The sequence below is a fragment of the Loxodonta africana genome, chromosome 9, assembly GCF_030014295.1.
Source record: "Loxodonta africana isolate mLoxAfr1 chromosome 9, mLoxAfr1.hap2, whole genome shotgun sequence".
NCBI lineage: Eukaryota > Metazoa > Chordata > Mammalia > Proboscidea > Elephantidae > Loxodonta > Loxodonta africana.
In genome coordinates, this window is record NC_087350.1 from 68099534 (window position 1) to 68126499 (window position 26966).

A 26966-nucleotide genomic window follows, 5' to 3' on the forward strand; every position below is an offset into this window, starting at 1 on the left:
TGTGCAGATGATCATCTGGTTGGAGAAGATGTTAGACAAAATAATTAGCATTTTCATCATATTTCTGTTAGTGATAGGAACCCTTCTTTTAGCTCTGCTCCTGACTGCAAAGGTAGAGTACAACAATTACTATTATCATTAACAATCTCTTAGTTGTTAAAATTGTAAAAAGCTAGCAGAAGCAGCATGGAAAATGTTATTTGGCTTATGTATAAACATATATAACAGCTTAAACTATTTGTAATTTATACTAACTCTGCCTTGAATTTACCTAGCATATTTTCTTTTCAAACTTTTTACATGAGTTTTTATTTTATCATTATCAAAATCCTCAGGAGGAAATGCAGATGAAGAACATGAGATACCAGAGAACTAGTGACTTCTCCTCTCAATGGGAGAACTGTGTCCTGGTCTCATGATTCCTAGTCCAGTTTACTAGATCAGCATTTCTTCATTTCTTTATTAGCTCCTTCTCATCTTGTCTCATTGGTCTTTCTGTTGATCTACCATAGGATCTTTTTATAATTATTATTGTGCTTTAGGTGGAAGTTTACAATGCAAATTAGTTTCCCATTCAAATATTTATATACAGATAGTTTTTGTGACATTGATTGCAATCCCCGCAATGTGTCAGCGCTCCTCCTTTTTCACCCTGGGCTTCTTGTGTCTGCTGGTCCAGTTTCCTGTCCTTCCTGCCTTCTCGTCTTTGCTTCTGGGCAAGTGTTGCGCATTTGGTCTCCTGTCATAGGATCTTTAGTTCTACCTTTCCAGATCCTTCCTGTTTACATTTTTTCTCCCTCTTTATCTCATCAAAGGAAATAACTCCTTTTTCAAAGCATAGCTAAAATTTTACCTGTACAGTGATACCTCTTATTGTCTCTTATAGGGCATCCTAATCTTTATTTTCTCTGAACCCCACTGAATTTGTAGAGTTTATCTCATGTTTTGGTATGTTTTTCAAGGAATTGTGAAGCTTACATGAAATCATGAATATGAAAATTATATAGTGCTATAGAGTTAGTAACTTATCAATAATCTAATATATAGTAGTTTGCTAAATAATTGCATTATTTCTTGCCATGTGACATCTCCACTTGGAAGTCCTATTCTCAGTCAATCTCAGTGTTAATATGTCCTCAAACCTGAAAGATTTTCTGTGTTTTTGTCATATTTTTACTAAACCACCCAATCTTATCTTCCATTTTAGCCCTTAGAGAAGCTTTTCACCAGTACAGTTTCCATCTACCTTTCTTCCTTTCTCTTGTCTCTCCTGCTCTTCTATTCCACTTTTCCTTCTTTGTCCTTTGCATAGGGTCTTCTTGTGTGTCTATTTTAATTATGTTCATCTTCAGGTCCTTTTTCTTAGTTCATCCCATGCCTCAGTGAGCTTTTGCTTCCCCGTACTTTGATAACATGTATTATTGAACCACTTCTTTATAGTCTAGGACTCATATAAACAGAGCTTTTGAAGGAACCTTATTAATCATCTAGTTCATTCTCCTAGCCAGTAAAGGAATCATTTTTTAAAACATTTGTAACAGTATCTACCTGGATCTGGATGTCTAATTAAAAAAAAAGAAACTCATTACCTTCAAATCGATTCCAACTCATAGTAACCCTATAGGACAGAGTAGAACTGCCCCATAGGATTTCCAAGGAGTGGCTGGTGAATTCGAACTTTCAACCTTTTGGTTAGCAGCCCAGCTCTTAACCACCATGCCACTGGGGCTCCGGATACCTAATAGAGATCTCAAATGTAACATCGAAAACTAAACCCCAGACCTTTTTCCACTTATATGTTCTCATAGTCTTCCCTAAATAGGACTGACCCAAGAAGAAATAGAAAATTTGAATAGCTCTATATTAATAAATGAAACCAAATTAATATTTGAAAGTCTTTCCACAGAGACAAAGTCAGTTCCACATTGGCTTTACTGATCAATTTTATCAAACGTTTAATGAAGAAATAATGCCTATTCTACAAGACCTCTTTCAGAGAATAAAGAAAAAGTAACTCCTCTTAACTCATTTTCATGAAGCCAATATTGGCCAGATACCAAAATCATAGACTTGGAAGGAAAGGAAACTGCAGACCAATTTCCTTCAAGAACATAGACACAAAAATCCTTAACAAATCATTAATATTAAATCCAGCAGTATATTATAAAAAGGCTACATTATAACCCTGTGAAGTTTATTTCAGGAATGCAAGGTTGGTTTAATGCCCAGTTATCATTTAAAGTAAGATATATCGTGAATCCAATCATATCTCACCATCAGTAGCACTACAGCCTTGCTCAAGCTACCACAGTCTCTCACTTGAGTTATTGTATTGCCCTTCTAACTGATCTTCCTGCTTCATCCTTTGCTTCATATGGTCTGTTGTCAAGATAGCATCCAAAGTGATCCTTTAAAAATTTAAGTCAGATTATGTTACTTCTAAGCTCAAAGCCCTCAATGATTTCTTCCTCAAAATGAAAAGTCAAATTCCTTACAAGAACCGTGACAAGAAGATCCTATAAGACCTCATGTGAGCTGGCTTTTTTCAGGCATTGTATTCAATTCTTCTTTCCCCACTGGGCCTGAAATCAGTTTGTTTTCCCTTTCAAGCTATAGTTTGTGTTGTGTTCTCTCTACTTTGCTGGGGCCAGATGGAATTTGAAGTGGGTGGGAGTGACACTCAGTAACAGTTATGTATGCCTTTGTTAGAATACCTAGACTCTGCTCTGGTCCGGGTTTTGTTATGTCACTTGTCCTGGCATTTATGCTATTTAGTTGAGGCCATACCCATTCTCATGAAAGAATACCCTCAATTTTTGTATTGTTTCCCCAATTCCTTTACTGTGCAGCTTTCACATCCCTCAAAGACAGAGAGTTAACCTATTGTTTTCTTTCCTGTCTTAATCCATTTTCTTCCTTTCTTCCTCAGAAAAGGGAGAAGATATGGCTGGATATGGCTGTCTTCTTAGTTGTTTTTTTTTTTTTCTCTCCAGGTTTGCATGTTACATGTGAATACTCTTAATTTGTCAGCAACCCTGTATAGCTTCTGGGTATGGGGGTCATTGTAGGAGTGAGCTGTGGTATGCCCCTTTGCTGTGTTATAAAGCATTTTGTTTCTTTATTTGATTATCATTTTCCAGAGTATTATCAAATTATGTTATGCCTTTTTCTTGTTTGGGTGTTGTGGCTAAATTTTCCCTCCTTGTTTTGTTGGTTATTGGGCAAGACAAATTCTGAGATGCAGTTTCACTTGCCTTTTTTAACTGAGAAACCACTCAGTTGTTTATTTGCATTATTATTTATAAGCTCATGTAGTGTTGGCTTTGCTTTACATGCACAGACATAGGTAAACTAAATCTATTTATACATTTATGTTTATTATAATGTATATGTGTACATACTTTTGCATTTCTATGTCTTTTTCTTCTAAGTATATTGTTAAGTGTGTCTTGAAGGCAGGGAGCCATTATATACTTTTTATTTCCTGTAATGTTTATCATAGGACATTATATATAGCAGCTGTTCAGTGTATGTTTCTAAATTAATTGAAATTAAGGTATGTAATTATTTGAGACTAAACACATTGTTCTGATAATAGACTAGAAAAATAGATGTTAAACTGAGTTTATTCATTATCAAGATTCCTTTTTTTTTTCCTTATTCCTAATATAGGTACATCAAGAGAGTGTACACATGATTGAAGTCACAAGTAATTTGATTAATGAAACACTAGCAAATCACCCGGAATGGGCAAAGTAAGAATATTGTTTTTGAACAAAAATAATGATAGATGACATAGTTCAGAAGCTTATTTGCAGGAAATGATCTTCACTGACACAGCTACATTGGAAGATAAAAGTGTTTGATGAACACTGTCATTTCACAGAGGGGTAGCATGTAATATGGAGGGGAGGGGAGTATGTAAGATTTTGGGAGCAATTTATGGTAAATGGTACCTTTGATTTACAGTTACAATGTGATTATAATTTACAGAGTACTTTCACTTATGTTGTTTGTTTCTCACAGTGACTGAGGTAGATTGAATAAGATTATTCCCATTTCACAGATGAGGAAATAGGACCAAAGGTTAAGGAAGTCAAAATAATAATCTGTGAATAGAAGAGACAGCACTCACACCCAGTGCTTCCGACCAAGTGAGGGGGACTTTACACTTTAACTTGTAGCCGCACAACTTTCTGCATAAATGTTGACATATTCCCAAATTGTATTATCTTAGGGGATATGTCAGCAAGCTATGGCCCAGGGGCAAATCTAGCCACTTGATTTTGTAGATAAAGTTTTATTATAACACAGCCATGCCCATTTATTTACATATTGACTATGGCTGCTTTGGTGTTACAACAGCAGAGTTGAATAGTTGTGAAAGAAATTAAATGTCTCACAAAGTCTACAGTATTTACTGTCTGACCCTTTACAGAAAAAAAAAGTTTGCAAATTCCAGTCTTATAGGATTTCTTTGAGTACTTGTTTAATTTGGCTTCTGTGAGAATTTTATGTCTTTGTGAGAAATGTTTAAAAGAGCTATATGCTTTTCACTTAATTGAACTTGTCGACAAATTGCACGGCCTGCTTTTTTTATTAATTCTAAGGTAATCACTAATTTATAAGTTGAAATTTAACTTGTTTTTCTTTTTGACTCTATTCTTTTATGTAAAACTTGGTTAGGATGTTTCTTTTCTTGAACTTGGTTTAAAACCCATTTGAATATTCTTTAAAGGAGAAAAGATTGAACGGGTACAAGGTAGGAGCTTTTGAGACAGGTTTAAAGCTCTGAGAATAAACCAGGTGAGAGGTGATAAAGACCTGAACTAGGGACATTGGCAGTGAGGATGAAGAGGGACAGGTTTATAAGATCTTAAGGAGATTAGTCGGCGATTAACTGGTTATAAGAGGAAGAATCATGTATGACTAATCAGAGTTTCTAGCATTGGCAATTAGTGATAGGGAGATAGGAAATAGAAGAGCAAATTTGGTGGGAAAAAGAATTCACTTATTTTTTTACCTATTGAGTTTAAAGTATAGGATGAGTTGGTGGTTAATGTTAAAAATTCAAACCACTACTGATTTCACATTCCACTTTTTAATTTATACAAAATGTCTTTTTTTTTTTTCTGTTTTAAGACCATGATTTTCAGAGGTATTACTTTCGTGACTGCCAGTGCCAGTTGGCTTTCTTTTTATGACCATCTTTCATACATACACACACGCACACACACATGCACGCGCAAGCGATCCACTCTGATTTACTGTAAAGATGACTACAGGTACATAAAGCTGCTGTGATGTGATACTGCACATTGGACTTGATTCTCTAGCTTACATGTTTGACTTGACTTACTGGTCGTTTGGCTGTTTTCCATATACCAGCACTGTAGCATGTTTCATATTTGGGCCTCCGGAAAATGACTAATGACCGCTTGCCATGGCCTTTTGGCATCACTGTTAAATAGTTGAAATGAAAACTGTTGCATTTGTGAATGTCACGACATCTCTAGTATACAACGTTGTGAGGAACAGTTTAGAGATACATGAAAATATTTTCTCTTTTGAGAGCACTAGGCATATGTAAGGGATTATGTATGTAAATGTACATATGTAAAGGATTAAGGCATATTATGTAGCCTGCTTAGTTAACAGGAAAATAGGGAGGCTCATTCTCTCTGCACAAGGAATAAGGCTTATAGACTGCATTCCATGTATAGTTGGAACTCTGCTCAGGAGCTCCTCACATCTAAAAGAAAAGATCTTCAGTGGATAAAGAAGTGAAAATAATTATTCACCCTCTTAATTTTTTGTTTTCTTCCTCAGTTCTTCACTTCCTTAGATTAGTGATTCTCAAACTGTAGCATTCATCAGAATCACTTGCAGGACTTGTTGAGGTTCAGATTGCTGGGCCCCAGCTCCTGAGTTTCTCATTCAGTAGGTTGAATTTAGGCCCAAGACTTTGTATTTCTAACAGATTTCCAAGTAATTCTAATGGAGCTGGTCCATGGATCTCACTTTGAGAACCACTGTCCCAGGTGTTTACACCTGAATAAAAGAGGATAAGGCAGATGACCCAGGACATGTATGGGTAGAGAAACCAGGCAGAGCAGATGAAAGGGTGGTTGAAAGTGGGTATAGAAGCTGAGGAAAGCTTGAAGGGAAACTGCCAGTGTTAGGATTAGGTCAGTTGACCTATGTGCCTGGGCATGATTCATTTGTATCTGTGTATTGATGTCTGATTGATAATTTGTCTGTTATTGATTGCTTAAGTACATCAGGTTCAAAGAGCTACTATTGGTACAGTGTGTTAAAAGTGTACCTTTTTTCTTTTTTTAAATCAGTTGGCTTCCCGAGGCGCAGGTAGTCCAAAGAGCCCTCAATTCTGCAGCTAACAATGTATATCAGTATGGACGAGAATGGATAACCCACAAGGTAAGGGAAGAGCCTGTCTATGGATATCTCATGGAGGGCCTTCATTGGTAGTGACTTCTTGCTTTGTTAAAGCATAAATGGACATTTTTTATAGAACAGTTTTCACATTTATAATAGGCTTAAGTCTACAGGTCAAAACATACTACAGTGAAATCACACCTTCTGGATAAACACATTGAATTGTGCTAGGAGCCTGATCAATCTGAGAGGTTGGTCATTTACCTCTTTTTCTACATAAAAATCTGATTTATTACATGTACTTTAACGAGTCTTGTAATAGTAGTGATTAAGTTCATTAGACTCTATGCTTTCTGGCCCAGGCTTTCTTGTGACTGCGTTACGAATTTGTTGAGTAAATAAAAGATAAACAAATTGATATAGACCTCAGAACTGTCATGGAAGGAAGTTCCAGCCATTGTAGAAGGTTTTCAGCCTTTTAGGAATATGTTGACTAATTTATTCTGCTGAAAGCGTGGCGTTAAATTCTTGATTATCTATCTGGAGGAAATTTTTATTCTGTAATTTTTTTTACCTTTTTGGGAAAAGGACTAAGAAAGGGAATTCTGGGCAGCTGGAGAAATGTGCCTTAGATTTTAAGGAAGTAGGTTTTAAATTTCTGAGTAAAGATAAGTAAGGAACCTTTTGCCTGAGATTCTTAAAGGAAAGATAGCTCAAGAGGAATGGGCATTGCTAACAGTAAAAATCGTAAAATGTATGTGATCCTGATTTAGAAGCACAAAAAGATAATATCTAAAAAGAATCATTGAATATGTCCATCAACTGATAATTGATATATCTGTATAGTGAAATATTTAACCACGAAAAGGAATGAGGTACTGATAAATGCTACAAAACGGATATATCTTGAAAACATTATGCTCAGTGAAAGGAGCAGTCATGAAGACTACACATTATGTGATTCCTTACATAAAGTGTTCAGAGTAGGCAAATCTATAGAGATAGAAAGTGGATTAATGATTGCCAGGGCTTGGGAGGATTGGGGGTAAATGGGGAGTGACTGCTAATAGGTATGGGGTTTCTTTTTGGAGTGATGAAAATGTTCTAAAATTGTGGTGATGGTTGCAGAATTCTGAGAATATGCTAAAAATCATTTAATTGTGTGCTCAAATGAGTAAATTATATGGTGTGTTCTGGGACTGTAATATTCTGCCATGGGTGTTAGCACCACAGTTTTGGGAAGAGAATTTTATAACATGCTGTAAAATTATGCCAGGCCCTCCTTTACTTTACTAATGGTGGCATTTTAGAGTTATTCACTGTTGAGCTGGGTGGGAGTGAGACTGCTGAAGGAGATACCTGTTTGAAATAATTCATTATTGCAATAAAAGCCACTGTGTGGACAGCCTAGACTGGATGCTGACTGTAACAATAGCAGGGCTCTTCTGGTTAAAGGGGAATCTCAGAATGACAGGAAGAGCTGGTAATAGGAAGTTAGTAGTTGACAAATTTAAAGTAACTAAAGGAAATTAGACTAAGGTTAATTGTGGTTTTTAAATAATTTGGGGTCATTTGCTATTAGATGTTCTTTGTACATAAGTTACACATGTTATAGTTGAAAGAACATTAGAATAGGGAGTTTTTAATCCTGGCTCTGCCCCTTAGCTGCATGACCTTGGGCCTGTTGTACCTCCTGTCTAAGTCTGTTTTCTTATCATAAGATCAAAGGTGATGACAGAACCCTTTTCTATCTCACTCTTGGTGGTGGTGTAAAGATTGCATGATATAGGTGAAAACCATTTGTAAATTGTAAAATGCTGTGCAAAGATAAGTGGCTTTTTATTATATCCACTAATTGGTGTTTGGTTTATGAATAAGTTAATTACATATAAAGGAAAACATCAGACAGATATATTGGCAGCAAACATGTCAAAGAACTGGCTCAAATATACATAAGGCCAACATCAAGTAGGCAAAAGGTATGGATAGGCCACACACAAGGAAATACACATTGTAAACTAACATGGAAAAGTGTTCACACTTGTCACTAAAGAAGAAAAGAATAAACAGTTGGTTACCACTTAACGTCTACTTAAAGAAAATTGGTTCATTTGTACCTTGTTGGGAAGTATTAATTGTTAAAATTTTTACAGGAGGTTATTTATCAATGCATAGCATTTTGTTTGATTCCTGTACATGTATCTTAATAATAATAAAAAGCTGGGTATATCACTCCCAAACTCCAGTTTTCAGCCAAAGATTAGATAGGCCTATAAAACAAACAATAACATATGTGAGGAATGCGCTTCGTAATTCAGTCAAGTCTGTGAGACCAAGTGGGCAACACCTGCCAAAAAGCAAAGACGAGAAGGCAGGAAGGGACAAGAAAACAAGATGAATGGACGTGGAGAACCCAAGATGGGAAGGAATAGGAGGAGACTGCTGAAACATTGTGGGGATTGCAACCAGTGTCACAAAACAATTTGTGTATAAATTTTTTGAATAAACTAATTTACACTGTAAACTTTTACCTGAAACAAACAAAAAAGTTGGTGTGAGAATGGTCATTGCAGTGTTACTTATAACATTAAAAATTGAGAACAATCTCTATGTTCAGTGACTGGGTAATGATTAAATACTAGTATCAAAACTTAATGATCTATTTGCTTATGGTACAAAAGGAAGCATAGAATTCTGAATTGATGTAGGCAGAAAGTTACAGAAGAAATGGAAAATGGAGATAATTGTATTAAGAGAGTGGGACTACAAATCATTGTCTTTTCAAAATTGTCTTTAATATTATAGTTTTTCTCATACATAAGGGAGATAAGATATAACGAATAGCCTTCTTCTAATTTTTGGTGTCAGTGTACTTGATTCCCACAACCCAGAAGTCATTTTGATCAGTCATAACTACCTGAGACCTCACAGCTGTCAGCAGTCACATTAAGGGAAATATTTGTGTTTATAACACAAATACAATTTGTGTTAAAAATTTTATTTAAAGTTCTGTGGTAATTCTTTTTTAAAAATAGTTTTTATTGTGCTTTAAGTGAAAGTTTACAAATCAAGTCAGCCTGTCACACAAAAACTTACATACACCTTGCTACATACTCCCAATTATTCTCCCCCTAATGAGACAGCCCGCTCCCTCCCTCCACTCTCTCTTCTAGTGTCCATTTTGCCAGCTTCTTTGGTTAACCCCCTCTACCCTCTCATCTCCCTTCCAGGCAGGAGATTCCAGCATAGTCTCAAGTGTACTCTGTGGTAATTCTTAAAAGAGTACTGATAAATGTAACTTGAGACCATCTATATATGGATGAGTGCTGTGATCATGTGAAAAGATTTCCCTGGGCAGATGAATCAGATAGGTCAATGATGATGGCTTCATTTGTGACATTAGCCAATAAACCTGAAATAGTTCTCACAGAGCCTGGAGAATAGAGGAAAGAAAAAAGTAGCAACTTGAGGACTAAGGAGAGGAAATTTACTGGAAATGCTGAGGAGTAGAGATTAAGAAAAAAAAAATAACGTGGCTAGGAGCAATTAAATAGTCTGGAACATTTTAGTTTGATTTGGGACAAATGTGAAGATCCCAGCATGTATTCATTTTACTGGATTGCTGCCTAAAATATTGAACCAGATTATATCTGTTTTTCTTCTAGCTTCATAAAATTTTAGGAGATAAGGTGAACAATACGGCAGTAATTGAAAAGCAAGTTCTAGAACTTTGGGACAGACTGTATCACTCTTGGTTTGTAAAGGTAAGTTATTTTAGCTAAGGGTTTCAGTTTTAAACTAATAGAATCCTTTTATAGACTCATGGACTATATAGGATTGTATTAATATTGGAATTTCACTTATTGAAATTTTTTAAACAATAAGATCTTAAACATCAGGTCACTGAAAGTCAGCTTAAGTTGGTGGTAGTCTCCATGGCAGAACCCGTCAGTCCCTCTGGTGTGTGGGTATTCCATTCTGTACATTGTCTCTAACTTCTCCTCTAAACTAGCACTGTGCAGGAGAGATGAATGCAAGCCATGTATGTAATTTTAATTTTTCTAGTATTTGCATTAAAAAAGTAAACAAGAATGGGTAAAATTAATTTTAATAGTATATTTTACTTAGTCCTATGTGTCCAAAATATTATCATTTCATTATGTAATCAGTAGAAAAAAAATTAATGAGTTAATGTGGTTATATGTTTTTTTTTCCATACAGATTCAAAATTTGTTATCTATTTTATACTAACAGAATATCTCAATTTTTGGACTGTCCACGTTTCAAGTGTTCAATAGCCACATGTGGCTAGTGGCTACTGCTTTGGACAACACAGCGCGAGACATTAAGAGCTTTTCTTTTTGAGGAGATGAAAAAAGCTCTAATAGTTTAGACATCTTTATTTTAAATCATACTTGTATGCTGCTTGTGCTTTTGAACTCTTACTTCATAATTTATGATGGAAAATAATACCATTTTTCACCAAGTATAAAAATGATGGTTTTGAAAGGTTCTGTCCAGCCATGCTATACCCTGGGTTTGGAAAGGCCTCTGTGATGAGGAAGCAGGTAGAGAGTGGGACAGAGTTGCTGGTGATTTTTCCCAGGGTTGATACAAGGAAAGGGGGACCATATATAAATAAATCCCTTAACTTGGGAAGAGGGGAAGGAGAACTGGATTTTGAATTTGAATTTGTTGCTTAGTGACCTGTGCGGGCCTGTGCGCTCTTGCCCTGGTATTGGTTGAGGAACAGTGTTGGTTTTTGTGGGTTTCAAAGACTGAGAGGTAAAACTAATTGGGCCTCTAAGTAGACTACATTTGTTCCCATTTGCTGAAGAATCAGAAAATCAGAGAGGTTATTATCCACTTCCTCTGTTAATTCTGGGCTTCTCCTAATAGCTTTTACTGTCCTCACCCCATTTTAGCTTCATTTTATGGTATAGGAAACCCAGTGCCTTGAAAGCATAGGCTTGTAAGTGGTTAAGTATATTGCCTTCTTTACCTCTTTTTCTAGAATCTGATGTCTTTCTGCATTGCGTAACGGAGATTAATATCACTATTCCATTAGCAAAATGGAAAGACATGCAAAGATGTTCAGAATTTACCTCTATTTCTACACTTTAACTCCACCAGTCACTTCATTTAGTCACATCTCGGTTAAATTTAGCTGTGCCTGCATTCTGCCAATATAATTCTCTTCAGACAAAAGAGATTTTTCTCCTTATTCTTGATTCTTTTTTTATACTTTTCTCTAACTGTGCTGTATTTATCTTGTGTGGAAGATGATTAAAGGAGTTAAGGAAAGGAGGAAAAAGAAAAAAATGAGAGACCAATAAAAAGGTGGAGAGGCAAACAATGAAAGTAAATGCTGTGTTAGTGTACTGTACTGTTGTATATATTGAGAAATAAAGTATGTTCACAGATGTATTTAGGACAGAAGCATTTGAGCTAGGGCTAGACATAGTACCTAGAATGTAATCAGAAAAATATATTTCAGGTATTTAGGTAGAGTTCTTGATTTCTTCAAATAATGCCAAATTTCTCACCTTCGAGTACTTAATGAAGTACTTAATGGACCTAAAATGAAATAGGACATGTATACTCTTTACTCTTTAGGTTAAGATTGAAATTTTATGTTTGAACTGTTTATTCCATAGAATGTAACACATTCCGGAAGGCACAAAGGACAGAAGATGCATGTAAGTCGTCAGAATAGCTGGCTGGGAGATATTCTGGACTGGCAGGATATCGCTTCCTTTGTTCATGAGAATATTGAGACATTTCTTTCGGTAAGTAATAGTATTTATGGTTAAATTGGACTTAGAAATAAAAACAGGGCACTAAATCTCAGTTTTATTTATACATTTAGAGCCCTTTAACCCAAAAGCTGTTGCCATCAAGTCCCTGTTTTTAATGCCATGACATTTAAAGTTCTGAGAACTCTAAATGCACTGGAAAGGTGTCCAAAAGCCGTAGGCATCAAGTGTATCTCCCCTAGCGGTCCCTCTGTAGTTGAAGAGTATCCTAGAGATGCTCAACCATGAAGTATATGGGCAATGCTGTGGGCTTTCACATAGGTATCCTAGTCCCCTTAAGCTAACCAAAAAAACCAAACCAAACCCACTGCCGTCGAGTCGATTCTGACTCATAGCAACCCTGTAGGGCAGAGTAGAACTGCCCCATAGAATTTCCAAGGAGCACCTGGCGGATTCGAACTGCTGGCCTGTTGGCTAGCAGCCTTAGCACTTAACCACTACGCCACCAGGTTTTCCTTAAGCTGACCAGAATGCTTTAAATCCATTGGTGCGTCTTCACTAAGAATAAATCTTTTACCCTTGCATGCCTTTGTAATGTGCATTGGTCATTAGGAATATTGGTTCACTCATTTTTGTACATCTTCTAAATATCAACACATTTTGTTATACAGTATTTAAAAAAAAAAAAAACACGTTTCTTTGATACTTGCACCTATCTCATCAGAAAAAAATTTTAAGTATTAGGAGGCTCTCAGGGTCATGATGACCAATATAGATTTTCGAAAATTCTAATTTTTTTTTGAAAGCTCACGTTATCATTGACAGCAAATTCTATCAGTCATTTCCCTTGAAGTGACCGGCTCACTTTATTCATTTTTGAGAAAACTTCTGCCAAATACCAAGTATGCCAGCCTTGTTTTATGTAGAAATGATATTCTATGAAAAAATGACTAGTTCAGCTCTTACCTCAATCACAGAAGTGCTTTTCCTCCAGACAGCCATCGTACTTTACTAACCATCAGACGTGTTTTAGACTTACTTATCTTTTACCACACGGGATATTAAAAAGGCATATACTCAAGAATAGATATTTAATAAAATTAATAATTTTTATTGCTTCCTAAAGGGCATTCCTAAGTGAAATTGGCACGAAGTCTGTGGTGGTGAAGAATACAGTGAATACTAGCACAGTTTGGTGCCACTGCCTTGTTTTGGGCTAAGGCACCAGCCATTATACCCACCATTGTTTATGTACCATCAGTGCAAATGTCAACACAGTGAAAAAGGCAGTGTTCGGGTATTACGAAAATTGTTTTGACCTCACAGACCCCCAAAGGATCTTGGAGACTCTAGTTGTCCAGAGGCTACACTTTGAGAACCACTTTTCTAACTTGTGGAATACCTGTTAGTCACATGCTGGGCCTCCGACATGGATTTCTTAATGTAAAAGAAAATCTTTTCCATTTTCCATCACTTTTTCTGTTTCTTCCCCAGGAAATGGCTTCAACTTTACTTTTTAACTTAGATTGAATTTTTTATTTCTGCCATCGTATTTGTAATATCCAGCAGCTCTTTCTTATTTTCTGAACCATCCTTTTTTATTTCTCTGAGGATATTAATAACAAAATTATTAAAAAGTCTTCTGCTCTCTGTTTGCTCTGAGTTTCTTTAAAGTTTATTTTACCTTCTTTTTCATATTAGAGGCTATCCTGAAATGTCTGGTGATCCTTGGCAGTCTGTTCATTTTTAAGAGTGAAGCACTAAAAAGCCAGTTAGAAGGTCACAAGCAGAGCAGCCTATAGAAAAGCCCTAGAATTCCACCCATTTGCATGACCTTCTTGATATTCTTTCAGTACTTATGTTGTTACCCTTGACTAGACTAAAGGCAAACTTGGCTAGTGTTTTCTGCTTTTGACTTAGGATACATTTCGTCTATATAGATCTTTCTAGTTTTTAGAGTTTCAAGTGCCTTGTTATTGCTTGTGGGAAGTCCCTGGGTGGTACAAATGGTTAGTGCACTTGGCTGCTAACCAAGAGGTTGGAGGTTTGAGTTCACTCAGAGATACCTCAGAAGAAAGGCCTGGTGATCTAATTTTAAAATACCAGCTATTAAAAACCCTGTGGAGCACAGTTCTACTCTAACACACGTGGGGTTGCCCTGAGTCAGAATTGACTCTGGGGCAGCTGGGGGCGGGGTTCTTGCTTGTGGTTTCATTTACTTCCTCCTTTTGAGCCTGGCATATAAACGGTTAACGTTCACGTCTTTTCCTCTGTCTTCTCCCAACTGATCTTGTATACAAGAAAGATTACTTGATTGTTGTTGGAGGCTATCAGTCTATAATTACTATATTCAGTTAATTTTTTAGGAGTTACCACAGGGGCTTTTTTTTTTTTTTATCAGTATGACCCAGAAACTATTTAAAATGTTTTTGGATAAAAATTCCAAAACAACTGAAACCCCAAAAGAATGCTTGTCGAAACCACAAGTAAAGGCATTGTTGGTTTGTTTCTTCAAATAAATGGCATTGTTAATTCAGCCTTTATTCCACAAGGTCAAACAGTCAGTCATGCATATTTTTGTAGGCATTAATGAAGCATTTTCAAGATTTTATATAAGGAGTTTTTGTAAATGGAACCAGCCTGCCAAAATTCTCTTATGAAGGCTGAGCTGAGGTTTGCAAGAAATGCCGAGAGCAACAAAATATGCTTTTATAACTGATACATTTGAGGTAGGAAAAGAATGGATAGGCCTTTCTTTAATAGAACAGATGGTATAACTCGAACACATGACAAAAAGCAGAACTGCTGTTTTGGCAAGGGCACCAAAATAAAAATCAGACATTATGAGTTCTGGTCCCAGCTCTGGTTCCGCTTATTAGTTTATGCCCTTGGGGAAGTTTTAAAAATTCTCTGAGTCTCAGTTTGCATATCTGTAAACTAGAGATGATCTTATCTGCATTACTTTCCTCACAGCACTGCTGTGAGGTTTATGGAAGCATTTTGAAAACTGTAATGAAAGGTGTTTTTCTGATAATTTTGTTTCCATGTTTTCTTTAAGAAAAAGGACGATTTGGGAAAAATAGAACAGATGTTATCATAAGAGAATTTAAGTTCATGAAGAGATAGGTAATGAAAACATGCAGGTATGCTGTAGGTATAATACATCTTCCTTTAGTAGTATTTTAACATACAATAATAACTTCCTCCATCCTAATATCTAGTCCTAGTGGATTTGTAGGGGATGGAACAACTGAACTTGGTAGGTCTTAATATAAGGATCCTTGTCTAATTCAGGAAAGACCTTTAGCTGCAAAATTCTGCCCTTGGTCCTCTCTGTTCATTACATTTATTGTGCTTTTGTAGTGTTCTCTCTCAGGAGTCTAGGACCAGGACCAGATTACTTTGGGTATGACATGAAAGTGATGCTGTCTGCATTTATAGATGAATCTAAGTTGGGGATGGCAACAAATCTAAAGGGGGGAGGGGTGCAGCTAATAAGACAAAAATGCTAGAATTTCATGGCCTGAACGTTGAACTCTAAAGGAATAAAGTAGTTATGATCCTTTGAACTTTAATATAACCATAGGTTGCATTTTGGCTTATTTTCCTGTAGGTATTTTTTTCTATACATATCATTTTTTACATAGTTATCATACTATATTTAACATTTTTGTATCCTGCTTTTTAAACATGGCCTTATATCATAAGTAGTTTTCTTTGTTACAATAAAAAGGTTTTTATGGCTGCCTAATATTATTTTAGGAGCCCTGGTGACACAGTGGTTAAGCATTCACAAAGGTCAGTGGTTTAAACCTATCAGACACTCTGTGGGAGAAAGGTGCGACAGTCTGCTTTCGTGAAGATTTACAGCCGTGGAAACCCTGTGGGGCAGCTCTACTCTGTCTTGCAGTGTCACTAAAAGTCAGAAATGACTCAATGGCAACGAGTTTTGGGGTTTTTTTTGGGGGGGGGTATTATTTTGAGTGAATTTACCATAACTTGACCATTTTGCTTACTATTGAACATTTCAATGTTTTGTTTTTTTCCTTTTAAATTATGTTCAGTTCTTTTCTTTCCAGTTCCTGGTACTGAAACGTTAGGTTAAAAGCATACCAGATCACGTGGAAACCTTTTCATGAGATTCAGTTCTGATATCTAGCTTTCCCTCCTCTTTAGATCTTAGAGTCTCTGTGGATTGTTATGAGCCGGAACGTGAGCCTGCTTTTTACCACTGTCACTACGCTCCTGACCATTCTCTTCTACAGCGGGACTGCCCTTCTCAATTTTGTACTGTCTCTGGTATGTACATATAGATAAGTACACTTGACATTTCCTTCAGCATTAAAGCATGTTCACGGTTCCATTTGCTTTTGTGAATGTTTATCTTCCTGTAGTTCCCAAATGTGATTTTTTAGGAGATACTCTCCTTTGTTTTGCAGATAATTTTCCTGACCACACTATTTTATCTATTAAGTTCCAGTGATGAGTACTACAAGCCCGTGAAGTGGGTGATAAGCCTGACACCATTATCTCAGCCAGGTCCTTCTTCTAATATTATTGGCCAGTCTGTGGAAGAAGCTATCAGGTAAGAATAAGATTTATGCTATTCTTATATTTCCTTCAGAAGTTTGTTTTCTGTCTTGAGCTTCCCAGTAACATTCAGTGTTAAACTAGTAAAGGTCACTGATACTTTCAAGATTTTTGTCTCCTTCTGAGAATATAGTATGAGCAGTGCAAACGTTAATAAAATTCAAAGCCCTTTTAATATCTTGCTCTCAAGCCTGCGATTCACAAAGATTTTATGTCCTGTCCCCATCAGTTTTTTGCTCCCCAGCAGGTTTTTGCTCTAGCTTCTGTTATATCACTTGTTTAGGAGAACCTCCCCTCCCCCTGCCATCACAGGCAGATGTCACCTTCTCTCAGAAGCCTCCTTCAGTTTTTAGGAATTCCAGCTTTGCCCAGGGAGGAGAGCAGGCAGCCTTTCTATTTTCCCCTTCTCCCTCAGTGGCCAGGCTGTGCCCTCTGCAGGGGTTGTGTTGGACACTGGAAATGTAAAAGTCCTTGGTTTTCCTAAGTCATAGGCTCTGTGTGCATCACAGGTTCTGGCCAGAAACTTTTTTTTAATTGTGCCTTAAGCAAAAGTTTACAAATCAAGTCAGTGTCTCATATAAAAACTTATACACACCTTGCTGTGTACTCCTAGCTGCTTTCCCCCTAATGAGACAGCATACTCTTCTTCTCCAACCTGTATTCCCCGTATCCATTCAACCAGCTCCTGTCCCCCTCTGCCTTCTCATCTCTCCTCCAGGCAGGCGCTGCCCACATAGTCTTATGTGTCTACTTGAGCCAAGAAGCTCACTCCTCACCAGTATCATTTTCTGTCTTATAGTCTAGTCTAATCCCTTTTAGAAGAGTTGGCTTCAGGAATGGTTCCAGCCTTGGGCTAACAGAGGGCCTGAGGACCGTGACTTCTGTGGCCAGAAACTTTTGTCATGCCCTCTGGGGTCCATGTATTGCAGATTTGGTTTCTGAATGAGATTCCTCTTCAACTTTTATTATTGATAAAAGTTTTTTCCAGCTCACTGGCTCCCAGCTTCCTTTTATATTTCCTCTTTATCATTTCTGGTAGAAAGAGGCCTTTTGCAGCCCTGGCCGCTCCAAGCTCTTCCCCCAACCTCTGTCCTCATTGCTGTTAACTCAGTAACAAGACTTTACTACCTTTTTACTTCTTGTGAGTGGCTACTCAAACTAAAACTTAAAGTAATCTATTAGAGCTTCTTCCCTAATGAGCTATTAGCCAGGTAGTCTTAAGCTTCTCTTGAAGAGTAAATCTTTGGCTGGCATTGGTGTTCCAACATACACCTAAAAAATGCTACTGTTTGCAACTAGTCAGTCTTCCACAGAAATCTTGCTTTGAACTGGTAGTCCTGTAACAGCTGATCCTTTTTCATTGTATTCATGTAAACAACTGGTAAGGCTACTCCTTTGATCTCTGGACAAGCCTCAGTTACAATCAAGTAGGATGCATGTTCCTAAAATGTGATGTCTCTGGAAACTTTTTGTAGGTGTCCTTCCTGTTTCCTGCTAGCAATGCCTAGGTAAAGTCTTCACCAGTATCTTGCTTCTTTGACTGGACACCAAGTCAGATCAGAAAATAATTGTTATTATTCTTAGTTCCTGTGTGCCCTGGGGTATTCATGCGGGGGCCATCCATGTAAAAATTCCAGATTTGGGGGATGTATCATCTAATGTAACAGCTTTCAGAATGAAGCTGTCCTGGGGAAATGGTCTTACTGGCTTTAGTATCCCTTCTAAGCCTATGTGACTGTAGGTTGCCATTCTTATTAAGTAAATGAAATGATGGAAATTTCAGCACTAGATTAGTTTTTGTTTATTTAAATAACATGATTCTGACTCAAAAAAGTCTGTGCAAATTCTACCAAAAAAGGAAAATTAAACACCTACTTTCCCAATAGAACAAAGCTGTTGAACCAACCATATCGGGCTGGCAGGAATCCTCTTGTCAGCGTGACTAAGTGAAACCCTATAGAAAAATATCTACCTTGTCCCTAAAAAATTTCAAGAAAGATGATGCTTCATTTTAGTAAAGTAACCTATAGTAGCACAGACTTTGAATTTCAAAAATACTTTTTTATTTTAAAAATCACGTCTCTCCAATTTTCTTATATTCTCCTTTCTTAGAGTGAACCACTTGCTGAGCATCCTGTATTTAAATGTCTGCTGTCTTATTTCCATACCTCCTTTGTTTTGGTGCTGTGGTTGCTGAGAGAGCTATGATTCACACCTAGGTCCAGCTGATTCAAAACACATGACCTCTTGTTGTACCACGATGCCTTCTTCCAGGAGGAGCTGTTTAGGGGAGAAGATCATGAGTTAAATTTGTGATGGTGTTAATCCCATTCAAATGGGCATATGATACATGTGGCTGGAAATACACGTCTAAAAAAAAATTAGCAACCTGTCATAAAAAAAAAAAAAATTCACCAGTACTACAATCCTAATAGTTCTCAAAACAGATGCGTTTTTTTGAGTCTGGTAAATATGGTACAGACTAGAGAACTTGCTATAGCCTGGGAAATTTTTCTAACCATAGCTGTATCCAATTATATAAAGATTATAATTCAAGATGATTTTTAGCAGTCTAAGTCTTTTTTGTCTATTTCTTTACTTGGTCAAATTCAAGACTTAAAATATACAGATTCTTCTGAAGAGCCTTCATGTGCCTAGGACTACATGTACATACATACATACGTATGTGTACATATATCTATATGTGTGTGTATATATTTGTGTATTTGTGTCTTTGTGTATGTATGAACGATAGCAGTGACTCCTGTTTCTAAGAGCTCTTGTCAAATTTTTCATTCTGAAGGAGTATAAGCAAGAAGGAATGTTTCTTCATGAAGAAAGATTTTTAAGAGGAAAAATATTATACAAGTGATTATCAAAATATTACTATAATATAGTCAGTTTAGTCTGCAAATTATCAGTGATAGGTTTTATGAGTATCAATCATTAATCGTCATAATTAAGTGGAAAATCACTGCACTCATTTTATATGATTCATTAATAAGTTAAAAGTGTAATTTAAATTACATGACCAGATTTTGAAATCGTCTTTGTTTTTCAAGCTTTGCCTTCAGAGGTATATGGCTGCTTTATAATCACTATCTCACTGAAGTTTTGAAACTTTATTATTATTGTGGATTCTGAATAAGTGTTCTTCTAAATTGAGTATGTTTATGATTGAGTTTCCAGCTGATGAGAATTTGAGTTAGTGGCATGCATCCTTTATCCCCAGACCATTTTCCTCCCCTTAGCAGCATGCTGTCTGCTGAATGTATGCATCACACTCCTCCTCCTTGATGCTCCCCTTCTGCTTGCTCTGGTGGAGATATTGCACATTACTAAGTTGCATGTTGTCACGGCCTCAGTGCAATTTAGTATGTGTGATATTTTCACACGAGTGCATGCACACAGGTATGGCTCTTGCTTGCTGAGATCACAGCTTTCAGTGCTGGTGGGTGGGAGTTCCAGTGATGAGAGTTTCCTTTAGAAAGTGAACATTCTTCCCATCCTAACCATCGATTTTGGAGAATTAGAAGTATTTTGTTTTAAAAAATCAGTGTTGATCATTTAGTAAGTCAGTATTTCCATTTTTGACTGAGTAAATTAAATATTCATTGGAAAGAAATTATCACGGACTTAAGGTTCTAAACAATACTTGTTTAAATGTGTAAGGAAGAGTTTAAAGCTGTAAGAAAGTGTATTTCCATTTATTTGAAGGGCTGCCTCTCCTAACACCGAAATAGCGAGGCAGAATCTCTTATACATATTTGGGAAAATAAAATTACCTAGAATTCTTAAATAGTAATCAGGCCAGTAATATAATACCTTTTTACCCTACGCATTTAAAGATTGGTCAAATAAACCTAAACCTTTACTTTTTTTTTTTTAATTAACTTTTATTGAGCTTCAAGTGAACGTTTACAAATCAAGTCAAACTGTCACATATAAGTTTATATACACCTTACTCCGTACTCCCACTTGCTCTCCCCCTAATGAGTTGGCCCTTCCAGTCTCTCCTTTCGTGACATTTTTGCCAGCTTCCAACTCTCTCTATCCTCCTATTCCCCCTCCAGACAGGAGATGCCAACACAGTCTCAAGTGTCCACCTGATACAAGTAGCTCACTCTTCATCAGCATCTCTCTCCTACTCACTGTCCAGTCCCTTTCATGTGTGATGAGTTGTCTTCGGGAATGGTTCCTGTCCTGTGCCAACAGAAGGTTTGGGGACGATGACTGCCGGGATTCCTCTAGTCTCAGTCAGACCATTAAGTATGGTCTTTTTATGAGAATTTGGGGTCTGCATCCCACTGCTCTCCTGCTCCCTCAGGGGTTCTCTGTTGTGCTCCCTGTCAGGGCAGTCGTCGGTTGTAGCCGGGCACCAATTAGTTCTTCTGGTCTCAGGATGATGTAGGTTTCTGGTTCATGTGGCCCTTTCTGTCTCTTGGGCTCTTAGTTGTCATGTGACCTTGGTGTTCTTCATTCTCCTTTGCTCCAGGTGGGTTGAGACCAACTGATGCATCTTAGATGGCCGCTTGTTAGCATTTAAGACCTCAGACGCCACATTTCAAAGTGGGATGCAGAATGTTTTCATAATAGAACTATTTTGCCAATTGACTTAGAAGTCCCCTTAAACCATGGTCTGCAAACCCCCGCCCTTGCTCCGCTGACCTTTGAAGCATTCATTTTATCCCGGAAACTTCTTTGCTTTTGGTCCAGTCCAGTTGAGCTGACCTTCCATGTATTGAGTATTGTCCTTCCCTTCACCTAAAGCGGTTCTTATATACTAACTAATCAGTAAAAAACCCTCTCCCACCCTCCCTCCCTCCCCCCGTCGTAACCCCAAAAGTATGTGTTCTTCTCAGTTTATACTATATCTCAAGATCTTATAATGGTGGTCTTATACAATATTTGTCCTTTTGCCTCTGACTCATTTCGCTTAGCGTAATGCCTTCCAGGTTCCTCCATGTTACGAAATGTTTCACAGATTCGTCACTGTTCTTTATCGATGCGTAGTATTCCATTGTGTGAATATACCACGGTTTATTTATCCATTCATCCGTTGATGGACACCTTGGTTGCTTCCAGCTTTTTGCTGTTGTAAACAGAGCTGCAATAAACATGGGTGTGCATATATCTGTTTGTGTGAAGGCTCTTATTTCTCTAGGGTATATTCATTCCGAGGAGTGAGATTTCTGGGTTGTATGGTCGTTCTATTTCTAACTGTTTAAGATAACGCCAGATGGATTTCCAAAGTGGTTGTACCATTTTACATTCCCACCAGCAGTGTATAAGAGTTCCAGTCTCTCCGCAGCCTCTCCAACATTTATTATTTTGTGTTTTTTTGATTAATGCCAGCCTTGTTGGAGTGAGATGGAATCTCATCAGAGTTTTGATTTGCATTTCTCTAATGGCTAATGATCGAGAGCATTTTCTCATGTATCTGTTAGCTGCCTGAATATCTTCTTTTGTGAAGTGCGTGTTCATCTCCTTTGCCCACTTCTTGATTGGCTTGCTTGTCTTTTTGTGGTTGAGTTTTGACAGAATCATATAGATTTTAGAGATCAGGCACTGGTCAGAGATGTCATAGCTGAAAATTCTTTCCCAATCTGTAGGTGGTCTTTTTACTCTTTCGGTGAAGTCTTTAGATGAGCATAGGTGTTTGATTATTAGGAGCTCCCAGTTATCTGGTTTCTCTTCATCATTTTTGGTAATGTTTTGTATTCTGTTTATGCCTTGTATTAGGGCTCCTAAGGTTGTCCCTATTTTTTCTTCCATGATCTTTATCGTTTTAGTCTTTATGTTTAGGTCTTTGATCCACTTGGAGTTAGTTTTTGTGCATGGTGTGAGGTATGGGTCCTGTTTCATTTTTTTGCAAATGGATATCCAGTTATGCCAGCACCATTTGTTAAAAAGACTATCTTTTCCCCAATTAACTGACACTGGTCCTTTGTCAAATATCAGCTGCCCATACGTGGATGGATTTATATCTGGGTTCTCAATTCTGTTCCATTGGTCTATGTGCCTGTTGTTGTACCAGTACCAGGCTGTTTTGACTACTGTGGCTGTATAATAGGTTCTGAAATCAGGTAGAGTGAGGCCTCCCACTTTCTTCTTTTTCAGTAATACTTTGCTTATCCGAGGCTTCTTTCGCTTGCATATGAAATTGGTGATTTGTTTCTCTATCACATTAAAAAATGACATTGGAATTTGGATGGGAAGTGCATTGTATATATAGATGGCTTTTGGTAGAATAGACATTTTTACTATGTTAAGTCTTCCTATCCATGAGCAAGGTATGTTTTTCCACTTAAGTATGTCCTTTTTAATTTCTTGTAGTAGTGCTTTGTAGTTTTCTTTGTATAGGTCTTTTACATCTTTGGTAAGATTTAATCCTAAGTATTTTATCTTCTTGGGGGCTACTGTGAATGGTATTGATTTGGTGATTTCCTCTTTGATGTTCTTTTTGTTGATGTAGAGGAATCCAGGTGATTTTTGTATGTTTATCTTACAACCTGAGACTCTGCAAAACTCTTCTATTAGTTTCAGTAGTTTTCTGGAGGATTCCTTAGGGTTTTCTGCGTATAAGATCATGTCATCTGCAAATAGAGATAATTTTACTTCCTCCTTGCCAATCCGGATGCCCTTTATTTCTTTGTCTAGCCTAATTGCTCTGGCTAGGACCTCTAGCACAATGTTGAATAAGAGTGGTGATAAAGGGCATCCTTGTCTGGTTCCCGTTCTCAAGGGAAATGCTTTCAGGCTCTCTCCATTTAGAGTGATGTTGGCTGTTGGCTTTGTATAGATGCTCTTTATTATGTTGAGGAATTTTCCTTCAATTCCTATTTTGCTGAGAGTTTTTATCATACATGGGTGTTGGACTTTGTCAAATGTCTTTTCTGCATCAATTGATAAGATCATGTGGTTTTTGTCTTTTGTTTTATTTATATGGTGGATTACATTAATGGTTTTCTAATATTAAACCAGCCTTGCATACCTGGTATAAATCCCACTTGGTCATGATGGATTAATTTTTTGATATGTTGTTGAATTCTATTGGCTAGAATTTTGTTGAGGATTTTTGCATCTATGTTCATGAGGGATATAGGTCTGTAATTTTCTTTTTTTGTGATGTCTTTACCTGGTTTTGGTATCAGGGAGATGGTGGCTTCATAGAATGAGTTAGGTAGTATTCCGTCAGTTTCTATGCTTTGAAATACCTTTAGTAGTAGTGGTGTTAACTCTTCTCTGAAAGTTTGGTAGAACTCTGCAGTGAAGCTGTCTGGGCCAGGGCTTTTTTTTGTTGGGAGTTTTTTGATTACTGTTTCAATCTCTTTTTTTGTTATGGGTCTATTTAGTTGTTCTACTTCTGATTGTGTTGGTTTAGGTAGGTAGTGTTTTTCCAGGAATTCTTCCATTTCTTCTAGGTTTGCAAATTTGTTAGAGTACAATTTTTCGTAGTAATCTGATATGATTCTTTTAATTTCAGTTGAGTCTGTTGTGATGTGGCCCATCTCGTTTCTTATTCAGGTTATTTGTTTCCTTTCCTGTATTTCTTTAGTCAGTCTGGCCAATGGTTTATCAATTTTGTTAATTTTTTCGAAGAACCAGCTTTTGTCTTTGTTAATTCTTTCAATTGTTTTTCTGTTCTCTAATTCATTTAATTCAGCTCTAATTTTTATTATTTGTTTTCTTCTGGTGCCTGATGGATTCTTTTGTTGCTCACTTTCTATTTGTTCAAGTTGTAGGGACAGTTCTCTGATTTTGGCTCTTTCTTCTTTTTGTATGTGTGCATTTATCGATATAAATTGGCCTCTGAGCACTGCTTTTGCTGTGTCCCAGAGGTTTTGATAGGAAGTATTTTCATTCTCGTTACATTCTATGAATTTCCTTATTCCCTCCTTAATGTCTTCTATAACCCAGTCTTTTTTCCGGAGGGTGTTGTTTATTGTTTAGTTTCCAGGTATTTGATTTCTTTTCCCTGATTTTTCTGTTATTGATTTCCACTTTTATGGCCTTGTGGTCTGAGAAGATGCTTTGTAATATTTCGATGTTTTGGATTCTGCAAAGGTTTGTTTTATGACCTAATATGTGGTCTATTCTAGAGAATGTTCCATGTGCGCTAGAAAAAAAAGTATACTTAGCAGCAGTTGGGTGGAGAGTTCTGTATAAATCAATGAGGTCAAGTTGGTTGATTGTTGTAATTAGGTCTTCCGTGTCTATTGAGCTTCTTACTGGATGTCCTGTCTTTCTCTGAAAGTGGTGTGTTGAAGTCTCCTACTGTAATTGTGGAGGTGTCTATCTCACTTTTCAGTTCTGTTAAAATTTGATTTATGTATCTTGCAGCCCTGTCATTGGGTGCATAAATATTTAATATGGTTATATCTTCCTGGTCAATTGTCCCTTTTATCATTATGTAGTGTCCTTCTTTATCCTTTGTGGTGGATTTAAGTTTAAAGTCTATTTTGTCAGAAATTAATATTGCTACTCCTCTTCTTTTTCCTTATTGTTTGCTTGATATATTTTTTTTCCATCCTTTGAGTTTTAGTTTGTGTTTGTATCTCTAAGTCTAAGGTGTTTCTCTTGTAGGCAGCATATAGACGGATTGTGTTTCTTTATCCAGTCTGAGACTCTCTGTCTCTTTATTGGTGCATTTAGTCCATTTACATTTAGCGTAATTATAGATAAGTATGTGTTTAGTGCTGTCCTTTTGATGCCTTTTTATGTGTGTTGTTGACAATTTCATTTTTCCACTTACTTTTTTGTGCTGAGACGTTTTTCTTTGTAAACTGTGTGATCCTCATTTTCATAGTGTTTGACTTTATGTTTGCTGAGTCGTTACGTTTTTCTTGGTTTTTATTTTGAGTTGTGGAGTTGTTATACCTCTTTGTGGTTACCTTAATATTTACCCCTATTTTTCTAAGTAAAAACCTAACTTGTATTGTCCTATATCGCCTTGTATCCCTCTCCATATGGCAGTTCTGTGCCACCGGTATTTAGTCCCTCTTTTTGATTATTGTGATCTTTTACATGTTGACTTCAATGATTCCCTGTTTTGAGCATTTTTTTTTTTTTTAATCTTAATTTGTTTTTGTGATTTCCCTATTTGAGTTGATATCAGGATGTTCTGTTCTGTGACCTTGTGTTGTGCTGGTGTCTGATATTATTGGTTTTCTGACCAAACAATTTCCTTTAGTATTTCTTGTAGCTTTGGTTTGGTTTTTGCAAATTCTCTTAGCTTGTGTTTATCTGTAAATATCTTAATTTCGCCTTCATATTTCAGAGAGAGTTTTGCTGGATATATGATCCTTGGCTGGCAGTTTTTCTCCTTCAGTGCCATGTATATGTCATCCCATTGCCTTCTTGCCTGCATGGTTTCTGCTGAGTAGGCTGAACTTATTCTTGTTGATTCTCCCTTGTAGGAGACCTTTCTTTTATCCCTGGCTACTTTTACAATTTTCTCTTTATCTTTGGTTTTGGCAAGTTTGATGATAATATGTCTTGGTGTTTTTCTTTTTGGATCAATCTTAAATGGGGTTCGATGAGCATCTTGGATAGATATCCTTTCGTCTTTCATGATGTCAGGGAAGTTTTCTGTCAGCAGATCTTCAACTATTCTCTCTGTTTTCTGTCCTCCCTCCCTGTTCTGGGACTCCAATCACACGGAAGTTATCCTTCTTGATAGAGTCCCACATAACCTTTACTTTTTTAAGTTTCCAAGGAAAAGGACTTTTAAAAATTTTTCTTGTATTTGTCATTGTGATGCTTTGAAAATTGGCAGATTCATTTTAATAAGCTTATAATGGAGCAAGTTTTGAGATATAAATGTTTACTCTTTACCTGTGTAATTTTAACAGCCCCTTTTTATATAGAAAAATGTGTTATGTTAATTTTTTAGATATCACAGAAGTAAGCACTGATGATCACTAGGCAGTGCCATGGATACAAACCATGCATTAATAATATAAAAATATTGAATTAATATCACTACTTCTGGATGATCTGATGTGATGCCGCTATTGGATCACTTCTGTCAGTGACTCACTAGATTTTCCTTTGAGGAGGGAAGGTTTCTGTGTAAGTGGCCCTCCCCCTGTCTCCCTTAGCAGCTCTCTAGGTCTGCATGTACAGCCTGACCATTCCCCTCACCCTGGAAATGAGGAGTCCCCCAGGTTTCTGTACATATTACTGTGGAAGGGGGTTTCTGGGGCAGGTGAACAAAGAAAG

At 36.9% G+C, this 26966-nt stretch overlaps 1 protein-coding gene across 4 annotated transcripts in view; it reads left to right on the forward strand.

Moving 5' to 3' along the window:
* Positions 1-26966, forward strand: part of TMEM245 (transmembrane protein 245) — a 103981-nt gene that overhangs the window by 55061 nt on the left and 21954 nt on the right. For 3 of the 4 annotated variants that reach the window (XM_023545067.2, XM_023545066.2, XM_010587768.3), the window contains 7 exons: positions 8-112; positions 3673-3755; positions 6348-6438; positions 10062-10160; positions 12054-12185; positions 16329-16451; positions 16592-16737. In XM_023545067.2, the coding sequence (XP_023400835.2) occupies positions 8-112; positions 3673-3755; positions 6348-6438; positions 10062-10160; positions 12054-12185; positions 16329-16451; positions 16592-16737 (779 nt within the window). The remainder of the gene's footprint in view (positions 1-7; positions 113-3672; positions 3756-6347; positions 6439-10061; positions 10161-12053; positions 12186-16328; positions 16452-16591; positions 16738-26966) is intronic. The other variant, XM_023545068.2, reaches the window with a different exon arrangement.